Raw genomic sequence first — 22140 nt, 5'->3', positions numbered from 1 at the left:
TCCTTACATGTGTCTCAAATCTAGTTATTTCTAATCCTAGCTGCATTTCTCTGAAGTTGCATTCAGTACAGTCAAAATCGTTCATGAAAGTGAAGTTATGTAAAGGAAATTTGCACTGAAGGAGAGCAAGCTGAAGTTCCAAGAGGTGATATATACATGATTTTGTGTAATGGTGAGTAAGAGATCAGGTACAGAGTTAAACATGAGACATTACAATGGGACTTGACTTATTGCTGTTCATGAGATCAGTGTCAAAAAAGGAACATAGTTTGTGCTGCATAAATACAGGTTGTCAAACAACTTAGAGTCCATCCGACTTAATTTTAGGTTTCTAGGCTTTATGCTTGAGTGAATGAGCTGCAGCAAAATGTTGTGAAGCACAAAGTGGGGACTGTGGATTTCATGATCATTTGAAGTCCTAGCTGTATTCATGAAGATGTGTGCTTAGCCTTTTTCAGAAGACTGCAGAATGATATCTCTCCTCCTTAATTGTGCTTGAAATTTAATATTGGCCTCTTCGGGTACAGGAATTGAGATGCTCATCCCAAGGTACCAGTTCTTGCTTGAACTGTGTTCATTTCAACAAAATCCTAAATGTGCTGCATGTTTGTTTCTTACTATTTTTTCTCTGTGACCAACATAGAGCAAGTGTTTTCAGTGGCAATGAGGAAGGTTTAAAGGAAGAACATAGTACATGCAATTTCTAAAGAAACTCCCATTGTGCCTTCACCAGAAAGTCAACATTACAGTGTTTAATTTTATTTTTTAAATTAAGAACTTGATAAAGAAGACAGTTTTATGCATAGGTAAGTTCCTTACTCTGGAATTTTCTGTATTGTTATAAATTTTGGACGGATTAGGCATTAGTAACAAATAGGATAAGAAGTGTCCCCCGAATCGTATTTATTTCTGTATCTGAGCAGATGCCCTGGCTTAAAGGCTTGGCTCACTAATGCCATCTCTGTCTTTATGAATTACAGAGAATTAAAGATGGAGTCTGTGCTGCCTGAGTTTGTTTCCTTGAGCCTGAGTTTGTTTCCTTTGTTTCCTCTGGTGTTAAATACTGCAGGAAACCCAAACTATCGTGACAGGTGCTATAAAGGAAGCCAGATATGTAGGGTGTAGCACTTCCATCTTCTGAGGAAATCAATAAATACAAAGCAGAGAAGAAAGTATTTATAAACAAAAGTAAATTTTATCCTGATACTGTGAAATGAGTGATGATCTTTTTATAATGTATCCCTATTCGTGGAGACTCTGAATGCCTAGACAGATAATTAGCAATGTAATGACTAAGTGATTACTGGTAGTAGGTCAGACAAGGCCTGTTGCCTGTGAGATGTATGCTAAAAGTAAGCTAATTTCAAAACCAGTCACATTCCACTGCTGCAGTTTGGGGCAGTTAGCTGAGAGACAAAGGTTAATGTCCTAAATGCTGATTAGTCTTTTATGGTAAAATGTGTTTTCTTCATATGCAAGTAAATGAGCTGTGTGGGGGCCAGAGCAAATTGTGTAGCTGGATACTTACACCTCTGCTCTTTGTGGTAATGTGTTGCAGCTGCTGCTGAATGGCATTTTTTTGTCTTGACAGAGATGCTGAGGCTGGATCATCAGTTCACTCTTGCTTCCAAATCTGTTTTTTTCAGAGCAGATTCTTGACAAACGCATTAACTAGAAAGCTATCAAAAGAGTAAGCTCACAGTTCTTACAGTTCTTATAATTCTGCCAGCTTTAGTTATTGAGGTCTGGGACTGTTTTACCAAAAATAGAATAAAATTGTCTTGAAGTGACTGCTATTGACTGACACAGGTGGCACTTGGCATACTTATCTGAAAAAAATTACACTGCATTTAAAGAAAAACATGCAAAATCTGATTAGTTTGCAATACAAGGAGTGTCTTTTTCTTGATCTCTCAAGGAACTACAACTTTCTGCATTCATTCTTTCACCAGCAGCTCTATAATTAGCTAATACAGGCTGGAAGTACTTCTGGTGCTCAGAAATGGCTGAAGGAATTACACACCAGTTTTAATCACCCACTGGGCAAATTGATTGCAGTGAAGACAAGAAGTAGGCATACAGGTAAGTGCAGTGCAAAGGGAAGAATTAACAGTTCTTGTAGAAAGAAGTCTCAGCTTATAAATCTAGTTCTTTGAAGGGTTTTAACATACTTAAGTGTGGGCCTGTCGTGTTAGGCAGTGAAGGAATTCCAGTTGAAATTATGGTCAAGCACACAGCCTGCTGGAATTACACTACAAGTTATTACATTGCACAATTTATTTACAGTATATCCTTATAGTATAATTTTTGCTTTTTCTCATGGGATACAACAGTTTTTAGGTAAAGAAAATTTTACTGTTATTTTGCACAGTTTCTAAAGCAGGAATGATTGTATTTTAAAAATTTCCATCATAAAATTTCTTTTACTTGATTATCCAAAGAATGCACTCACAGCAGTAACATGTTAAATATTTCATTTGGTCTTTCCACCTCTGTTTTTTTATTGGTTCTTTTTTCCTGCTGACCATTAACGATCAGTTACAGTCATAGAGCATCCTGTAACTACAGGTGTTTTGTGCATTGCAGGCTTTCAGTCCATGCATTGACAAAGCTCCTGAGCACTGTAGCAGGGGCATGATGTGTGAGCTGTCAGTCTGTCTGCCTTCATTGATTACAAATAATCTCTTACCTTCCCACCCCTAGATCAGTGTGCTAAGTACTTTTGAAACTAGGAGCTTTCAAGCATCTAGGATCATCAGTGTTTGTTTCATAGGAAGTATCTACTTGTTTTTGAAGGTGTGCTATCACATGCTAGTTGGAAGTTTAAATATCCCTGCACAAGCTGGCAGTTTTCTTAAGCAGAGAACTCCTTTCAGCTGTGCCCTTTGTCTTTCAGAGAAATGGGGCAACTAGCTTTCTCTAGACTATTGGAGGGGAAAATAAAAAGGTACTTCAGACATTTTGGGAAAAACAAGTGAAATACTTCTGTTGAATACTTCTATTGCCTTCCCCTGAAATTCACATGGCAGATTCTTGTAGGCTGTAATATATGTATATTTCTGTTAAAGTTTCCCCTTTCCTAACTTGCACCAGCAGAATCTTCATTTCAGTTTTTGTATTCTTTTTATAAATAAGTTTTTTATCCAGTGTAATAATTTCTTTTGGGATTTCCCTGCTCCTGGGATTTTTATAGGTGTAATGACATCTTTGGTACCTATTCAACTAATCTGTACATTAGTACATGTAGACCTACCCTGTCTGAAATATTTGTTTGTGTATAAAGCTTACTCTGATGCATTCAGACCATGATAGAAATCTGTAAGTAAAAGAGGGAAAGTGGGGGAAATTCCAGAAGTTTCTTGCAGTGTTGAGAATCAGGGATTTTACAAGTAAAAACACATCCATCCAAAGAAGTATCAACATTTTTGGAGCGGTCACCAGTCTGGTTTGTTCTTCAGTTGTTTTACTAGTTTTTCTACCTTTTTTTCCCCCACCAGATAAAATCTGGTGACTTTAGGACTGTAATAGAACAAAGCTACACTTGTGATGTAATTTCTTGGAAGATTTGCCTACCTAGCTGCAGGGATAGATTTTGTTGTAATATTAGTTTTGTCACAGTCTGTGTTTTGAACATTAATATTGGGGTCGTTCATGCCTGAGACAGTGGAGATCTGGTTGGCTTTGCCAAGATTCTTAATGATGCTGATGTTGTATTTGGCAGTTTCCACAAAACTGTTTTCTAGTAGCCAACCATCTGATTCACCCTCCAGATCTCCTAGCAGAAGGACATTCTTCATGGCTGTCTGTAGGTACCGGACACCAATCAGTACAGAGAGCTGTAAGAAACAGTTAATGGTTAAACAGCTGAAATTGCAGCCTCAGTCCTATCGCTCAGTCGGTTTTCTGACTTGTGTATTTACAGGCCTCATAACTGTGTAAAGCAGACAGCCTCTTTATCCTAGCAATATGTCGAACAACTTTTTCAGTTAATTACATTTTAAAAGAAAAATAGCAGGGACAGATGGATTGATTCTCTCTTCATTCTTCAGGTAGCAATCCTCCTTGCATATAAATACCTAGAATTACTTGTGAACCTTGTAGCCTCAGAAACTGCAGCTAACTGATGTAGAATGGATGATCAGTTAATGGAACCATCAGTCACTGGGAAAGAAAAAATTGCAGTGTGTTAATTTCAGTGGATTTTTTTTTTCCACTGAAAACATTGATTAAATCAATATTTCTTCCAAGGAGGTTTAATCATTTCTGTGTAAGCCATATGTGTCAAACATGCCAAGGCATGAAAATTAAGAAGGATGGCGTATAGCAGAGGCTCAGGTCTAAGCTTAGAAAAAAGCCCCTCTTTCATTGTTCTGTTGGAATCAAGATCAGCTTGTCAATATTTAGGGAACACAGAGAGCTGCCTCACAGCTTTTCACATGCTTCAGGTTATTTCTGGCACCGCAATCCCTCCTAGAACTGCCTGAGGACTGTTGTGAACTACTTAAATGACAATGTTAATATTTATGTAATAAATAGAGCAATAGTCAGAAACCTAAAACATACTAAAAAAGTAAGAAAACTGTATTGGAGCCTGTGCCATTGGGGAGTCCTTTACTTGCAGATGACAACATCCAGAGAGCTCTTCCTTACAGACGTCAGCAGGAACACTGCAGCTTTGCAGGCGTGTAGCTTGCCTGTGATGTGCTTATTTTGATTGCATAACCAGCAGCCCAGTCTACTTCTAAAAGGATGATATGCCACGACTGCAAGTACTGTCTATATGGTGAAACTATGCAATATAAAAAGGAGGCTTTGAGATATTAATAAAATGCTCACTTTTAATTATAAACAAAATTAATGCATTGAGCCAAAGACCTACTCATACTTTATATATTTCTTAAAACTCACTTAAAACAACACTCAGACCTTCTCACCAAATTTCCTTGCAGTTGTGTCACTGTATGTACCATCCTGTATCTGATCCCATAAATGCATCAGGGAAGGGAATATGCTATATTCTGTTGAAAAAGCTCTATAAATTACATACATGCTTTCTGATAGTTCTCATCCTCAACAAGATTTCCTTCTACTCTGTGGACTTTGGAAAAATTGTCTTTGCTAAAAGAAATCCTACAATATTCCTGAAGTGCTTGTGGACCTTATACTGGATGCTGAGCACTTCTCATGTGTTACACTGTCATTGTTTCCATCCTGGAGAGACAGAAGACTGATTAATCTAATAGAGAGCATTTTTGTGAGACTTACCTCAAACAACCAAATAAGCAATGCTGCAATGCCAATGGATCTCATGATACCAGTGTAGTAATCCAGCAGGGCCTGTCTGCACCCCTTCATCCAGATATTGAGCTCCTCTGTGAGGAAATCGTAGTTGTAGTGAGCGCTGTTGTTTGTCAGCTGGTACTGGATGCAGGGCCGTGGGGAGCTGGGGTTGCAGCAGCTGAAGGGGACTCCATCCACCAAGAACTTCCCATCAACGTTGCTGTTCAAACGGCTGCAACAGGACAAAGTCTGGGCATTACAAACCTGGTGGCAGCAGCAGGCAGTGCCTGTGATTTTAGGAAAGGGAGTGACACAACTCTGCTGCAATGTAGGCCTCTCCAACATAACAAAAGGAAAACGAGGATATACTTTCAACTGGAAAAGTTGTTTACAACAGGAACACTGAATGTTGGATTTGCTGTATTTAACTGTGGTGTAGGAGATGATGCCTTTTTAGGTATCTTTGTGCTGAATACTAAAGACAATTTTTCAACTTGTTTATCTTGGTGGAATTCTAATGGAAGTTATATACTTGGAAATCCTGTGTTTCACTACTTCTGGATTAATCTTTCAACATAATCATTCCATGAGAGAGATCCTAATACAAGAACAACTTTGTATGCCACAGGAACCACTGGAAGTCATCTGCTGGTCTTTTGCCACTGTACCCATTGCAAGGGCTGGTCCAGCACATGTTTTGAGACTGGTTCACAAGGGATTTTCTACTTCTTGTGACTCCACTTTCTGTAACTTTAAAAAATGTATTTATTGCTAAAAATGCTGCTTTCCCTCCTCTGTAAGATTAGGAGGAAAACAAGTGGTGAAAGAAGAAACATAAAGAGGAATAGGGAAAAAAAAATCATAAGATGGGAAGAGAACGCAGTCTCAAATTAACCAAGATTTTCTGAAAGATAAATGAATCCTTGGCATGTGTTTTCTTCAGAGAAAGATACTGTCCAGTTTCTGGAAAATTTCTAAGATGCTGAGAGACACTCTCACACCTTGGGGAAGCAGCCTCTGAGCATGTATCTATTTTTATGCTTGGTGGAAAAGGCTGATTTCCTGAGACAGCCCCATGGCTGAGAACCATGTTCTGGTTGATCAAGTCCAGGCCATTTGCTCTTTGTAAGGGGACCAGAATACATGATAATTTTCACTTAGATATACAGCATTTACTATTTGCCAATAGTAAATTTTCTAGTATTTTCCAAAACTGACTCATTTATTAATGTTTTCAAGTTATATTTTTCTGTTCCAGTACAGCTGATCTAAATGAGGGGGAAGGAAATCATTACAAAAAGCTCATTAGGTAAACAGAACGAGCAGAAGCACTGTGGTCCAGTCTTGATATTGCATTTGGGACCTTCAAATCAATAAATGTAACCTTCAAATGTAACATAAACTGCTAGGAAGTTCAGTATTTGTGTCAGTGCTGTGATGGCAGAAATATTGTTTTATTTTATTGCTGCGAGCCCACTAAATACAACCTCCTATTTTGTTTCTTGTCCTTTTCTTCCTCTCTTTTTAATTTGGGTTGTAGTGTTTTTTTGTTTTACTTAAAATTCTCTCAAAAACATTTTCCTCAAAGATCTTTCCAGGTAAACCAGGAAGTTCACCTGCCATTTCCCACTCCCATTAGGAGTGGCATAGGCATGACTTTTTCTCCATTTTCAAGTCTAGCTTTTCATTTTGTTGCCATCATATCCCTGGTGATGGCAACAGAATGGAATCAATGCAAATGAGTCCAAATAATCCACTGAAAATAGACTGAAGGTGTGAGCCATGTCGTGACCACAGGCAAAACCAAGCACTGAAAGGGAATGGAGCCAGAGAGGCACAAACCAGAGAGCTCCAGTGTGGGAGGAGAAGAGAAAGCTCACAGAGGAGAGGAAGACTAGCACATTATCAAAGGGAAGGTCTTACCTGGGATGGCAAAATGCCCTCTGTGTTTCAGGGCATTATATATATTTAATGACCCCAATATAGTACAGCATTTAAGATGGTTGAAATACAATCTCTTAAACTGGGTTTTAAGCTTTTCTTTTGATTCCAAGCACCAATTAAAACACAATTAAAACAATTAAAATTTTGTTCTGGGAGTGTTATAAAGAGGAATCCTCTTTCTACTGCCAACAGTAGCAGTTTTCAGACTGGGGTTATATCCTCCTGCCCCTGTGTTTCCTTTGCCAGTGGCAAATTTAAAAATTTAAAAATTATGTCATTTGTGTTTTGGTACTGTTAGAAGGGAAGACCTCAGTAAAAGTATTGGTGGAGCAACACATTCACTGCCATTTGCTGTTGCAATTCAAAGTTGGTATGGTATTGTAAAGTAAAAATTTGCTTTTGAGCAAAGATTATTTTTACCCAACCAAAGTAATGGTAGCATTGTACTGCTGTAGCCTCATGTTCCTACCATTCCCACTGACTGTTTCCATGCCTTGTTAAATTGTGGAGTTGGCAATAGAGCTGTAGAAGAGGGTTTTGCAGGAAGGTGAAAAGTTCAGTTTTGCAAAGGTTACATGTGAGTTCACAGTATGTCAGATCTCACCTGCTTTGCCTCTTGATCTACAAACTACTGACACAGAGTACAAGTTGAAACCAAGAAAGATTTGATTCCTTCTCTATCCTCTCAGAACATTACCAGCTGGGCTTTGCTTCCAATGATTTCATAACAAATGTGTCACTACCAGATTTTTGGAAATCATGGTATAGTTTTGTTACACAGCACCAACTTGGATTCTGCCAGTCAAGATAAAATTAAGCTATTTATCCACAGCAAAAGAAATTTGCAAATTATTTTCCTCACACACATTTCACTGCCACCTTCTGCCTAAATGGGGCAAAAGCTAACTGACAGTGTCTTCTCAAAACAATGGCAGAGCACAGATGAACCTGCAGAAGAAAACACAGCTTAATGAAAACCCTGTGTAAAACATTACTGTTTCTGCCTCTCTCACAGAAATAAAAGGAAGTATATTTTACTTTTGACCTCACACTAAGCTACTACTCTTAAATCCCTGGGGATTGTCTTTGTTGTCATGTCACTTTTCAGCATACACCCAAGAGTTGAAACAGCTCTGGTCAGCCTGTTCTGTGTGACACTTTCTAACTTCGCTCTTGAGAATGCCTGTATTGCTTTATTTCCACAGACAAGTGTCTTCTGGATGCTGATGCCCTCTTGTTTGTATTCTCCTAGGTCCTGCCCTCTGGTATATTTGCAGCTCTCTGTATATGCTTTGCTATGATGGCAGTTTCAAATTGCAAATTCTGTACAACTAAGACATTTGGCCTCTGTTTCTCTGGCTTTATTGTCACTGATTTTTGAGTTCAACAAAATGCAGCATTTACAATTTCCAGTCAAGCTCTTTCCATTTGTCTTTCCTGGGAATACAAAGCTACCACTCTCTTGTCAGTGAAGACCTTTTTCAGCTTTAAAAGAATTATTACAGGCTGGATTGTCTACTTTTGGAAGTTTTAATTTTTACCTTCTCTGTAAGTATTACCACTCTTCTTTTTGAGCATATGATTTCACAGTTGCTACATCATGTGAAGCACCACCAGCAGAAGGAAATGGGGGATTTCTGCTTTTTATGCAATGTGTGTGCTGTTTGGCATTTTCTCACATGTGAACATACAGATTTGAACTTGGGATTGCAAAGTCTAATACCTTGAAGAAGAGAGGTCTTTCAGTGCTTAGAATTGACTGTGCATTGTACTGATAGTACAATCCTTTTTTCTTACTGTTATCAGCTCACTACAAATGAAATTAAAATTTTGAGGTAGCTAATTCACCACACTGAAAAAGGAAACACATCTTCGCTTTGCCTAGCACCCTAAAGGCTTAGCAAAAGGCAAATTCTGATTGTGCATGTATTTAGCATATTTTGTGAGTAACCTGGTAATTCTACATTTTTTTAAATTAAGATAGAAAGGTCCAGAAAAAAGGCCTTTCCAGCCTCGTACTTTGTCTTCTAGAATTTTTTGTTATGACTGATAAATACTTACTCCAGAACCTCCTTGGAAGCCATATTCAAATACCGAGGAGATACCCACTGAATTTCAAACCAGTCTCTAAAGCCATTGTTTCCACAGCAACGGAATCTGATTTGTAACAAATCCACTGTTTTCTTTAAGAAACATCGCCCAGGTATGTCTGTGTCCTTATAGAACTTAATGGCATCCCTCAGTCCCAGATAGAGAGACTCTTCCAGCTCATTCCTCATGGTATAGCACATGAGAGCACCCACCAGGATGCAGAAGGTGAAGCAGAAGGTACATACGATGTATGGCAGCATTACTAGTTTCCAGCGAGAGAACTTGTTTGCATCTGAGCAGTCATAGCAGATTTTGCCTCCCAGAAAGTTGATGATACATGCTATGACCCCTACAGAGATCAGCATGTTGGGGACAGAGTTAATGTCCCCTTTTGCCATCACTTCATTGCGCTTCTTGATCTCTATTTTCAGAAAGAGGCCAAGACTGAAGAGAATGATCCCACTCACTACAGAAACCCAGTTGAGGATCCACAAGATCTGAGCCAATTTGTCCCGCTTGGTTTTGGTGAATTTGACTTTGAGGACAGCCATAGTCACACACGCATTAGGAAAAGAAGCGTAGGTCAAGGGAAGCTCATAAGCTGATTAGGAGCATGGATCCAAGGCGTGCAGTAGAAATCTGAAGAAGAGGGAGAGAGATTACTGTCTGTTTGACCAGGTATTTATAGAGCCTACAAAAGAACTTCCTGCACAGCCTCACGCACTCTGAGTCCTGCCAAGGGAGTGCCCCAGTGAAATTTATTGCTCAAATTTTGTAACAATGTGAATCACTTAAAAAAATAAAAATACTAAGGACCAACTAGAGCAATTAAAAATAAGTGAATAGTATGAACAGAGACCCTGGATTCCTATGAATTTTTTCAAGACCAATTTCTGTGCAGACCTCATATGTAAAAGTGAACTGGTCTGCTGTCTTTCCCTTCAGAAGACTCCTAATGTCTTTCCCTTCTACTTGTTGCCTGTATTTTGTTAAAAAAATTATAGGTATTTATTATTATTAGATTCCTTTGTTATGGTTAGGTTTGTGTTCAAAATTTGAATAAACAAACAAATATGCAGCCTTTTTTTCTTTCCTCTCCAGAAAACTTCCTTGTCTTGTTCCTAGTTTGGCAACTCTCATTAGAGTGATTTTATACTGTAAAACTCTGCATTATATAATTATACAATAATTTAATTCCAGTAATACAATGGCAAATATAAACAGTAAAGTGTAATCCTATAAATCTGGGAAAATAGAGATATATAAGCAGCATAATATTTTCTAAATTCGTGGATGCTATTACTGAATAAAACTTGTACCAGCTAAAACAGCATGAAAAACACCTGGAGACGGACAAGCTGGACAGAAGTAGGGCTGCATTGACCTGGTAAAGGATCCCCAGCTGCAGTGAAGCTTAGCATTGAGTAAACACATTGTTACAGAGTTCAGTTTAAAAAGGTAATGGAATCCCAATGTCTTCATGTGTTTACTTCATCTGAAGGAATCAGTTCAGTTTGTACAGGCAAGGAATAGGTAGTGTGTTTCATATTAGGATCTGGTTAAATATCTTCACACACTAAGATTTCAAGGTCTGTGAGATCTAATTAATTTAAGTTGCATTTATTTACTCCTGCATTTACAGAGAAAATGAATTCCTCTCAAAGCTATTCCACTCTGTGTATCTTTTGTACAATACAGAAAATAGTGTGCAAAATGCACAATATTTTTCCTTACCAGTCTATTTCCAAAGGTGTTGAGGCCAGCAGCTTTCTGAATTTAAAACCAGGGTCCTAATTGTAATGATTTTAAGGTAGTCAATTATGGCTGAATATTGATTGTGATCATATTGTGATAATCATATAAATGGTAGACACCTCACAGAGATGTCCAGAGATCAGTAATTTATAAAATTACAACACTTCCTTCACACCATTCTTCTCCAGTGTTGTTCAGACCTCATTTGAAGGGATCATGCTCTGGTGGTACAGAATTAAGCCTCCCTATGAATTCAGCTGACAGCCTAAATAAGCCTGCTAAGCCTGGATACAGTATCTTTGATTGCTTTACCAGTTAAGCAGTTTGTGACTTGACCTTAAATAACTGTAAATGATGGCTGCTAATAGATTTATTTGCCCCTGATACTCAGGCCTCAGAGCTCACAACAGCAAGAATGTGTTCTGAAATTTACTGATTGCTGATACACAGTTAATATTCAATGGCCAGCACACATGAATGCATCACTCACTATTTGCTTCTGTGAAACACATGCACATATTTGAACAATCCCTAAAAATTGTTCAGCACACATTTAGTTACAGTTGCACTGAAAACATTCTACTTGCTAAACATACTTAGTTTTAACATTTGGACAAAAGTTGCAAATAGTTCTACTCTACTTAAAATTAATCTCCTCCAGAGGCATTATTGATTTTGGAAGATACAGATTTGAGACTTTGTCATATTCGAGCTGTAAAGAAATTTGAAGTTGAGTTCCATAAGCAGGGATACATTTAATCTCATGGAGCTATTCCATCCCAAATTTTCATATGCCTGAAGTTTAAAAAAAGTAAAAAACTTCTGTGCAAGAAAAATTCTCCTAGTAATTCCTTGTCTCCAGAAATTCTCATGAGGTAGTCTTAGCTTTTTGCAGCATAAGATCTATGATTTCATGGAGTCCCAGTGACAGAGAAAAGGGATGGAATGACTGGTTGCTGTAGTTCAAAGGCCACTTGTTGACTGACCCTGGCTGTCACTGATATGCTTGGGACTGATCTTTGGGAGACACTGTACTTCTTATGAAACCTTGAGTGCATTGAGTCTGGGACAGACAAGCAAGTTATCTATTCCATTCCTTGTTCCTAGCCTTCTACATGGATGCTTATGCTAAGATTTTCACCTATGCTAACAGTTTACTGAATTTATTTCTGATAATAAGACTCTCTTCACAGCAGGAAGAATTTTATAAATGCATCATAACATTATGCTTTCCCTGTTTAACAATGTATTGAATACATTTATCAGTGTAAGATCTGTTGTAATACATGCACAGCTCCGTAGTATAATTTTTTGAGCAACATGAAGAAAGTTTTTCCAGCTGAAAGAACTGAACCACAAGTATGAGCTAAAAATGTCAGTCTTACTCTGCAACATGTGTCTGTTCTTCTCCAAGACATTAGTTGGCAGTTGGTTACTGTAAAGCCACAAGTGCTCCCAGCATTTCAGTGGAACTAAAGCCTCTGTCATAGTTCATAGAAACCCTTGTGTGTGAGCCACTCCAGAGTTATGAATCATATACACACTGACATACTTTCCCCAGCTATGGGACAGCAAACTGGATTTTATTCTATAAAGGAAGAAATACTTCTTTCAACAAAAGAAGACAAAAAAAATTTGAAATCTCTCGAATACTATCAATACTGTTCTCAAGCTTTCTTTGTCTAATTAAAATTTATTTAACTTTAAACACAGCTTCCATCACCATACAATTTGTTTCCAAGATGTCACCTAGCTGTTCCTTTGCTATCACACTCCTCTAACTATATTGAAGAAGACATAGCACAGCCATTTTTTATAATATTTACTTATTAGATACAAATTGTTCAAAGAAATTTTGCAATTTTGTCATAAGTAAGCCGCATCTTATCTTACTGATTTTGCTAAAATCTGCTATTTTAGCTAAACATACATTGCCATTTGTGACATTATAAAAGAAACCACTAACCTGCTTCAGAGGACTGAACAGGATCTTGAAACTGGTAACTTGAATTCAAGGGAGAAAATACCTGAATTGGACATCCTGAGGATGACTGAAATACTGATTTCCTGATGTCTCTGTGGTTGTTCTGTCTTCACACTGACTCACTAATGGAGATGGAGAAAACCACTTCAAGTCCCCTGCCTGTGCTAATCTCTCCTTCATCTCTAATCGTAACTAAGAGATTTATTTCAAGGTTCTTATGCCACCAGATTAAATCCTACAAAACAGGCCAATTAACTGAGTGTGAACTGAGATCTCACCAAAATGGTTTATAGGACTTTTTTCTACCTTTTTACCTTGCTGGAGATTTGGGCTAGTAAGCAACAGAACTGTTTTTCAGTACCTGCCAATGTTTTCAGTAGCTCTTAACTTGTTTTTAGCAATAAATATGCCTCCAAAGGAAGGAAGAATGAGAATAATGAAACTTTGTGATTCTGTGAGAAGGGAAAAATCTATCTTAGGCAACTATCATTTATATCCACTATTGTTTTCCTTACCCATTATTCCATGCTTTGTTGCTTTGGATGCAATTTTCTGTTCTCTGTGTATTGAATGTGATTGTCCTAGAAAAGAATTCAGGTATCCAAGAGCAATTGGATCATCTGTATGATTCACGGTAGGTTCTGGTTTGGGAAGCTTTCCAGGTGCAGAACAGTCTAGTAGAAACCTCTGTCCTAATCTCTTATCTAGCTCTATTCCAAGCCAGAGGCAAAAGCAGAAGTGTCACTTTCTCTGGCACTTCTGAGCCCAGCATGTAACAATTTGTGGAAGAGATGTGCCTGTTTTGAACTGGCAACAGTGGTGGCAACAAGCTGAGTCTGCAGCAGGGCTTGGTCAAGTTAGAGGTGATGTCTGTACCAGAACTGAATCACTAAGCAGGACCAGGTTTGAGTCACAGGGACCATATCTATAATGCCTTAGCACAGCAGAGAGAGTTCAGTGGGCACAGGACTAACTGCAAGAGACCCTGCACCAGGCATCGTAAACGCGTAGAAATATTCTCAGAAGCATAAACTGTCATCTCCTGGCTTAGGATAAGCAATAAACCAGTAGCCTGACATGACTGTGATTTGAACTCTGTGTTCTGACAGTACACTGGCTCTCTCCTGCCTGTGTCCTAGTGATTCAGAGCATATGTGATACATCTGGGACCTGTTGGACCTACTGCATATGGACCACACAAAATGCTTGCATACGATCAAACACCCCAATGGCATTGAATTAATCCTGTGCATGAGTCATTCATGCTTTGGACTTGCAGCACTCATGCGGACCACAGGGGATATTTTAGATCTGTTCAGATGTGTTTGTTTGTGTACAAATTAACTCCACAGAAGCATATTCAAAAGGTATAATGTATTCATTGGGTACAGCACAAGCACACAAATGCACACATTTTGAGCTATTGTTCAGCTGGGATGTGATATATCAGAAATCTTGGACAAATGGCTGTAGTACTTTTCTAGGCTAAAAAAAAATAATGTTTTCTTGTGAAAATTGTACCCATCTGTAGAACTAGGAACATGTTATCCGTGAGTGTTAGAAAATGTTACTGCCTCAGTTACCTAGTAGCAGAAAACTGCACCTTCCCTGTGGCTGCTTTGCAACACAAACGTGCTGGCATGCATGGAAGCAAGCAAGCAGGAGATGGCAGTGCTGCTGTATGAAGGCTTTTTCTACAATACAGAGCAAGAAGCTTTTTTTTTTTTTTCAGTTTATGTTATAGATTAGAGGTCATTCACACAGCTAATGGAAACTCAAGAATGTCCCATTGTAAGAAATTATTTAAATCCAATTGTAATGCAGTTAGAGGCCAGTGCTACCTGTATTTTTTTTTCCATTTCATATTTGGAAATGGCTTCAGCTGCAAATGTAATATCAAAAGTTGAATTATTCAGAAATTAGATCTGTGTCATGGCAGCTTATAATTAACCATGATGCACTTCCTTGCAGACCTTTGGGATGCCTGGACATCATGACCACAGAATACCATTTTGTAACTTGTAGGAGTGGTCATACATGGGGGATTGGATTGCATCTATCACCCAGTGGTACAGAAAGAGATCACACACTTTCCTGCTAACAGTGGAGATTGCTGTGGATCCAAAACAGGTAAATTTTAACAAATGTTTGCCCAATTACTTACCTATTTAGTACCATTCATATATAAGTCCCCAGGCAAGGACAGATGTGTCATGAATCAGTTTAATGAAATAACTAGTTGGGATGATGCAACATTTAATTTTACATCTAGTTTTCAAAAATTAATGTTTTATTTTTTATATTTGGATGGCTTTTCATTTCACCTTGTATTTAATGCAAATGACAACTAATGACACAAGATTTTGGAGTACTAGACTAAAACTGGAGGCACTTGGTGAGTCTGATAGAAGCAAGAGATATACAACCTTTCCTTCTGAGCTGGGGTAAGTCCATATTCAGGAAGAGATTCTCACTGATATGTGATAATAGAGAGAGGACAACAACAATTTGCTCTTTTTGGCTTTTGTAAAGTTGTGAACCACATGGTAGACACTTAGAGAATTAGGTTATTAAACAAATAGAAGTAATTGAGTCTTTGAAGAACATTAATTTCTCAGTTACATTTCTGAACTTTTAGGAAGGAAGTATAGTGGTATTTAGATGATTATGGTTGTTGTAGTTGATAAAGATACCTAAGTTAAGTCACAACATCTGAAATTCTCTGGAATTACAGAGTTGGCAGAGGGAATGTCAAAATTTAAAGGCAAGAAGTAATGGTAATAGTCAATAATTTAAAAGGACCTAGTTTGTACATTAAAATGACACAAAGCTTATTGAAAACTAAGTCAGTTATATTTTTTTACAACTACACCTCTACGCTGTACTAGAGTTGTACCAGAAGCTCCACTGTGCTATGTTCCATGAAAAATGTGAATGCTATAACTGTAGCTCATCTAATTGCCTGAAGAACACCACAGGTGAAACAAAACAGAAAAAGAAGTACTACATTTTTCAGATGTGTAAAGGTTATAACAATATGGATGCTGAAAATCAGCCTCAGGCAGAAAAGGAAATTGCAGCAGACCTGCATGAACTGCACTGCATGTGTACAGCTTGTCATTCAGGGTCCTGTGCATTGCAGGAAAATCCATATCAGTACCTTTCAGGCTGGCTCTGATTTCAATCCATAGGAACTGTAGTGTCCACAATCTCTGAGTCATCCACTTATGACTCACAATGAGTCATTACAAATGGAAAACCAAGGCACAGAAATAGTGTATTCACCTTAAAATCAGACCAGCAGTCTATAGTGCAGCTGGAAGTGAACATGTATTTTATATTGCCTGGTAACCTAAAACTTCCATCTTGGCTGTAACTTCTTTCTGAAGACTAGAATCCATTTTTACAAACTTAATCATGAGACCATGCAGCAGTCTTGCTATTCAATTTTGTACCTTATTCACTATGGATCTTATCCTCACAAGCCAGGTATCAGGAAGCTTTTTGCAAAATGGAATTATACACATATTAGGAGGCCTGGCAGCAGAATTCTCTTTACATAATGAGGTAAAATTTTCCTTTTTAGATTCCATATCTCATAGCATCAATACTTTGGTGCTCTATACTACCAACTGACCCTTCTTCTCCTAGAAAAGTAGGCAGACATGCTCTGTCACATTTCTCCTCAAAAGACCTCCTAAATTAATCAGTACCTATTCTCAGCTTACTATAAACCTGATGTTGATGCTATTTTTCACACTCCAGACATCATTTGAACTGAACAATATTACTCAGGTCAAATTGTAGGGAATTTGAGATTCTTTTGGAAAGAAAAGACAGTTACTAAGGAAAAAAAAAAAAAAAAAGAAACTCGTGGGAGTTTCTGAAGCTGTCAAATAGAGAGAAGCCAGAACCCAGACACAGTGCTCTTAGAGCTTTTCCAAGATCCCTCTGTCCCTTGAGTGGTGACTTCATGCTTATTGACACTGTGTCGAGAAATCATGATTTGTGGAAAAAGACTGAAGGAATTCAGGTGCCTTAGTGTAGAGAAGACTGGTGGTGAGAGATGAAACTAATGTTCAAATAATTTTATAGGTAGTTGCACAGAGGAAAGGAATAAATTCCTTTTAGGTGATACGGTATGAGGAGAATAATGGGTGAAATAATTCTTTTAGTGAGAATAGCAAAACAGCCCATAAGAAACTCCTTGATTTCCATCAACAAAGTACTTTTACAACAGTTGATGAACATTGGCCAGGAGTGTTGTAGGGACAGTTGGAAAAGGGGCTAAATGTCTCAAGGTCTGTGATTTGTCATTTGCTATTAACTAGATACCTGTTTAAACATCTACAAAACTTGGTAAGAGCTTTCTCATCTTCAGCTGATACTTCCTTTGCTCCTTGGCTTTTGCCAAAAATGTGAGCTTATGAAATGTTTTTAACTTTCTACTCTTCAGTGAAAGCATTGTTTCTGCCTCCACTTATATATTAATTTTAGTTTAAATTTTCAACAGTTTTTCAATTCTAGGAGTTGGTGTATCTTAGCTTACTGACTAACCAAACCTGTGAATTTTCCATCTCTAAGGTCTGGCCATCCTGCTATCCATATCCTCCTTTTTTTTTCTTTCTTTCTCTCTCTTCTTTTTCCTGACATGTGACTCTCCAAAAATTTTTGTGGAGCTTTGTTTTCTGTAGTCAGCTAAGCAGAAACATTATTCAGAACTTCTGACTCATACAGAAATAAATAAGTACCACCAAGACCCCAAAGTCGGGCAAGGAAGTTCCAATGGAAGTGTTTGAAACCAATGAGTCTGGACTTTGCAGGATGAGTCATCTACTGCCATTCATGTTGATTTGAAGAAAATAACAGAATAGTTCAGAAGTTCTTGCACATTGTTAATCATGTCACAGACCATCACTTTTCCATCACAGACCTATGAATATATTTGTGTATAGGCGTAGATGTAAATATTTACAAGATTCCTTGAAGAAAAATTTGATCATTCCTTTCAGACAAAAACTGTTGATGAAAATTCTCATATCTCCCTTAGTTCACAAAAAAGAAGATTTCCAGGAAAGCAAACTTATTTTCCCATTGCTATACCTTATGAAGCCTAGAGAATCAGAAGCTGGAAGCATTAGAAAGTTGTGTTCCCTCTATAGACATTCCTGGAATTTCTGATCTATTTCTTCAAACAAAAAAGATATTAGAAGTGGGTACCCATTAGATATGTGACTATTTTCTCATCTCTGTTCTTTATTAAATAAAAAATAATAAAAGCTAAAGCTATGTCTAGTTGTGCCCAGAAATAGTTTGCTGTCACCTTTGTCTTTACTGGCTTGTTTCTATCTTTTTTTAAATTCAGACCAATTCTATTTATTGCCTCATTACATGATTTAACATTTATTACATTTAATCTTAAATAATTATGTGTAACATTTATAATTATTAAATATAAAATATCCGTATCAAGATGTAAGAATATCTTTACATGACTGGGGATTATTTTTCATACAGTCAAACTTATTAGGAAATCATATTCATTGCCATGCACATACCAGCACAGTTAAATTTTTTTGTTCACATCTTTTCATAGCAACTATGTGGTTATAATAAAGTTTGGTCTGTCAAGCCTTTTGGGATTTGGAGTAATTTCTGTAATTAATCCTCCTGCTATCTAACTTCAGAGTTTTGGTGTGCAGTACTTTTCTTCTTACAGTCTACAGCCAAATGAGACATTCAGGATTGAATTAAGACAACACGCTGTGTTGTGGTTTAACCCCAGATAGCAACTAAGTCCCAGCAGCTGCTTGTTCACTCCCTGACCCCTGCCCCAGTGAGGAAAAAAGTGGATAGAAAAGGCAAACCTCATGGGCTGAGATACAAACAATTTAATATTTGAAACAAAATACAAAATATATTAACAATTAGATGCTATTACTACTAATTGTAATGGAGAGAGAAATAAAACCCAAGAGAAACAAGAGGTGCACAATACAATTGTTCACCACCCACTGCCTGATGCCCAGCCTGTCTCCCAGCAGCCATTGTCACCTCATGGCCCACCTTCTTCCCCATTAATATACTGGGCATGATGTTCTGTGGCATGAAATATTCCTTTGGACAGTTTGAGTCAGCAGTCCTGGCCATGATCCCCTCCATTCTTGTGCACCTCCTCACTGGCAGAGCACAGGAAGCTGAAAAGTCCTTGATTTAGAGTAAGAACAACTCAAACCCAAGTAAAACATCAGCCTGTTGCCAACATTATTCTCATACTAAATCCAGCAATGTACCAGTTACTATAAAGGAAATTAACTCTATCCCATCTGAAACCAGGACAGTTTGCTTTACTGATTTATTTTGCACTGCCTGGGATACTTAAAAACCTCCAGAACAAACAGAGAGGTGCCCATTTGGTGTGGTTCACAGCTGCAGACTAACAGCTGCAAAAAGAGACACAGTTTTACATCGAGATAGCCAACTAGAACTAACAATGTAAGAGCTGAACAAAGGGCATAGGACAGGTTTTGGCTCAGGGTAACTTTTTCCAAGGGAAATCAACACAACACATCTGAGCTTAACTACATGAACTATCAAAAAAAAAAAAGGAAAAGAAAAAAAAAGAAAGGAAAAAAAAGAAACTAGAGTAGCTCAATTTCATATTCTTATTTACATAGAAATTTTAATGTGCTGGTGGTTTTTTGGGTTTGGTTGTTTGGGTTTTTTTTGGTGTGTGGTATAGATATTCTCCAAGTTTGCACTGACAGAGGAAGCGCTGGTATCTGTTATACTTACCAACATCTCTGAACCTAAAATAGTAGAAGAGAAAGCCTTGAAGAACCTCTTGGTCTATTTCTGGAGTAGTGATTTAAAAAAGATTAGATCTCTTCTTTAAGAACTTCCTTCACATAAGTAGAAACAGATTTTCCTTTTGAAAAGATTCAGTTTTAGTTTATTTTTTTTTCTCTGCTTGACTTTTATTCGAACCATCCAGGTTTTGTCTGCTTATGACAGTCTATGAAGAGCATGTGGTAATTTGGAAACATACAGCTCACTGTACTTCGAGTGATGATGAAGGAAAGGCTGTTTGGTCTTTTAGAGCTTTCAGTGTGCAAAAAGACATGTACACCTGGTGTGATTCCCATGATAATGTGCATGCCAATTGTATTAGATAATGAATTAACTTGTGAAGTTCCAAAGTGATGAGAGAAACTATGCCCCCTGGATCTGAAACGATGAACAGGTAAACAGAAAAACCAGATATACAAGTTTGTTAAGGCCTTTCCATTCTCTTTAATTGAATCAGAAAATTCTCCTGAATAATTGTACACCGCAGGCAACATGTCAATTATTTGGGGAACAATAAAGTACTCTTCACAAATGGATTCATACTCATGAGCTCCTCATTACATCTAGCATGCAGCAAGTTTTGTTGGCAAAACATATTACTTTAATTAAGAGGTGGTTAGGATATTTGCCTACCCTCAGTTATAACTTGGGAGGAAAAACACTGCCTACTTTAGAACGAATAGGAAAAAATTATTTGTTTGGTGCATAAGAACTGCTTATGCTAGAATAACTGTCACCTTTGCAATGCCTTTATGACAGATTTGAAGGAATACATACTTCCAGTAGAATATTTTCCATGTGAGAAACTGTAAGTGCCTTTTGAAGGTAAGCAAAACCCATAACCCCTTTTTGTAACCCAGGAAGAGATGTACTATTGTATATAAAAAAAGCAACTCTCTCCACCTATCGTCATCAACACTGGTTCATTTCCATTCACAAAAAGAACATTTCTTCACTCCATCAGCTTTCTTATTGTCTCCTTCAATTGTTAGGACACATAATACATATATGCATTCACTCCATATAGAGAAATGTATCACCAGTGTTTGTCCACACCACTATGACTGATGGCCCACTGGTTGAGGCAATTCCCTTTGTTAATGAAGAAGCATCTTCCTGAAAATGACACTAAGCAACTCACAACAGTTTGAGTTCACTGCTAGGTTTGGTTCTCAGCTCCCACTTCTGGGTAACTCACTTGTAAACTACCAGAGCTAAAATCTTCCTTTTCATAAAATAGCAGGAGGAGATACTGTTTCCTAACCCTACTCTTTAACTATGATTTCCTTGTCATGAATGAAGGATGGGCTTGAATTATTCACTCCATCTTCTTATTCAGCTGGCAGTAGGGAAATAAAGGCACTTTTTTTCCCCGCACTTAAGGAAACTTTGCATAAGAGAAACACTATGGTGTGATTACGCACTTTATACAAGCTGCTGTGAGCACAGCTAATCTGTACTTCCTCCTTCCCGCAGCACAGGCCTCTCGTGGGTGCTGGTCTGCCTGGTGGATCCAGCCTCTGGGCTGGCACTGTGGCCTACAAACACGTCCTGTGGGCTGCTCTGCGATGATGGCACCCACCGAGGAGTGCCCGCTCCGTGGCCACAAAAGCCTCGAGAGTCTTGCCTGCAGTGAGGAGTCACCTGTGAGAGCGGGAAGCCTTCCTTTCGAATGCCGTACTCACCCAGGCACGGGACACATCACATCCACCGTTTCCTACTGTCACTGCGCGGAGCCCTGCTGCGCCCCCAAAGGGGACAGAGGTCCTCGCGGAGACTCGCGGTCACCCGCCTGCCCCGCCCCGGCCTCTCCTTCCTCAGCTCCACCCGCGCCCGGGCAGCGGCCTGCGCTCCTCAGGCCCCGGGCAGCCCGCCCAGGTGCGGACAGCGCGCCCGAGCCCCGGCTGCTGAGGCGGAGGCGGCACCGCAACGAGGACTCAGCTGCCCGCCAGCAGCGGCCCTGCGGCGGCGAGCGCCCAGGGCCAGCGCCGACTCCCGCACGGGCGCTGCCCCTAGGAAGCTCGTCGGGAACGGGGACTCCGGTGCCCATCCCGCAGCTCGGCCCTGGCGCTGCACGGGGGCGACCGCGGCTGTACCGGCGCTCGCTGGCTCAGCCAACCCCGCACTGCACAGCGCCGCGTCCAGGTGCGCCCGCCCCCGGAACCCGGATTGACCGCGCTGAGAGCCAATCGCCCATGAGGAATCTCGGCAGCTGCCCAATCACCGATCCGGAAATA

The 22140-nt window shown here is 38.9% G+C and overlaps 1 protein-coding gene across 1 annotated transcript; it reads right to left on the bottom strand.

Annotated features, from left to right (window-relative positions):
• Positions 1–737: 737 nt before the first annotated feature.
• Positions 738–21760, bottom strand: LOC103826639 (photoreceptor outer segment membrane glycoprotein 2). The gene is made up of 4 exons (XM_018907614.3): positions 21589–21760; positions 9286–9954; positions 5266–5512; positions 738–3836 (listed from the first exon to the last, which is right to left on the bottom strand). The coding sequence occupies exons 2-4, from the start codon at positions 9864–9866 to the stop codon at positions 3570–3572; spliced, it is 1095 nt and encodes a 364-aa protein (XP_018763159.1). The 5' UTR covers positions 9867–9954; positions 21589–21760; the 3' UTR covers positions 738–3569.
• Between the last annotated feature and the right edge of the window lie 380 nt (positions 21761–22140).

The sequence above is a fragment of the Serinus canaria genome, chromosome 5 (genome assembly GCF_022539315.1).
Source record: "Serinus canaria isolate serCan28SL12 chromosome 5, serCan2020, whole genome shotgun sequence".
Lineage (NCBI taxonomy): Eukaryota > Metazoa > Chordata > Aves > Passeriformes > Fringillidae > Serinus > Serinus canaria.
The sequence above is the reverse complement of the archived record's forward strand: the minus strand, read 5'-3'. Positions and strand labels throughout refer to the sequence as shown.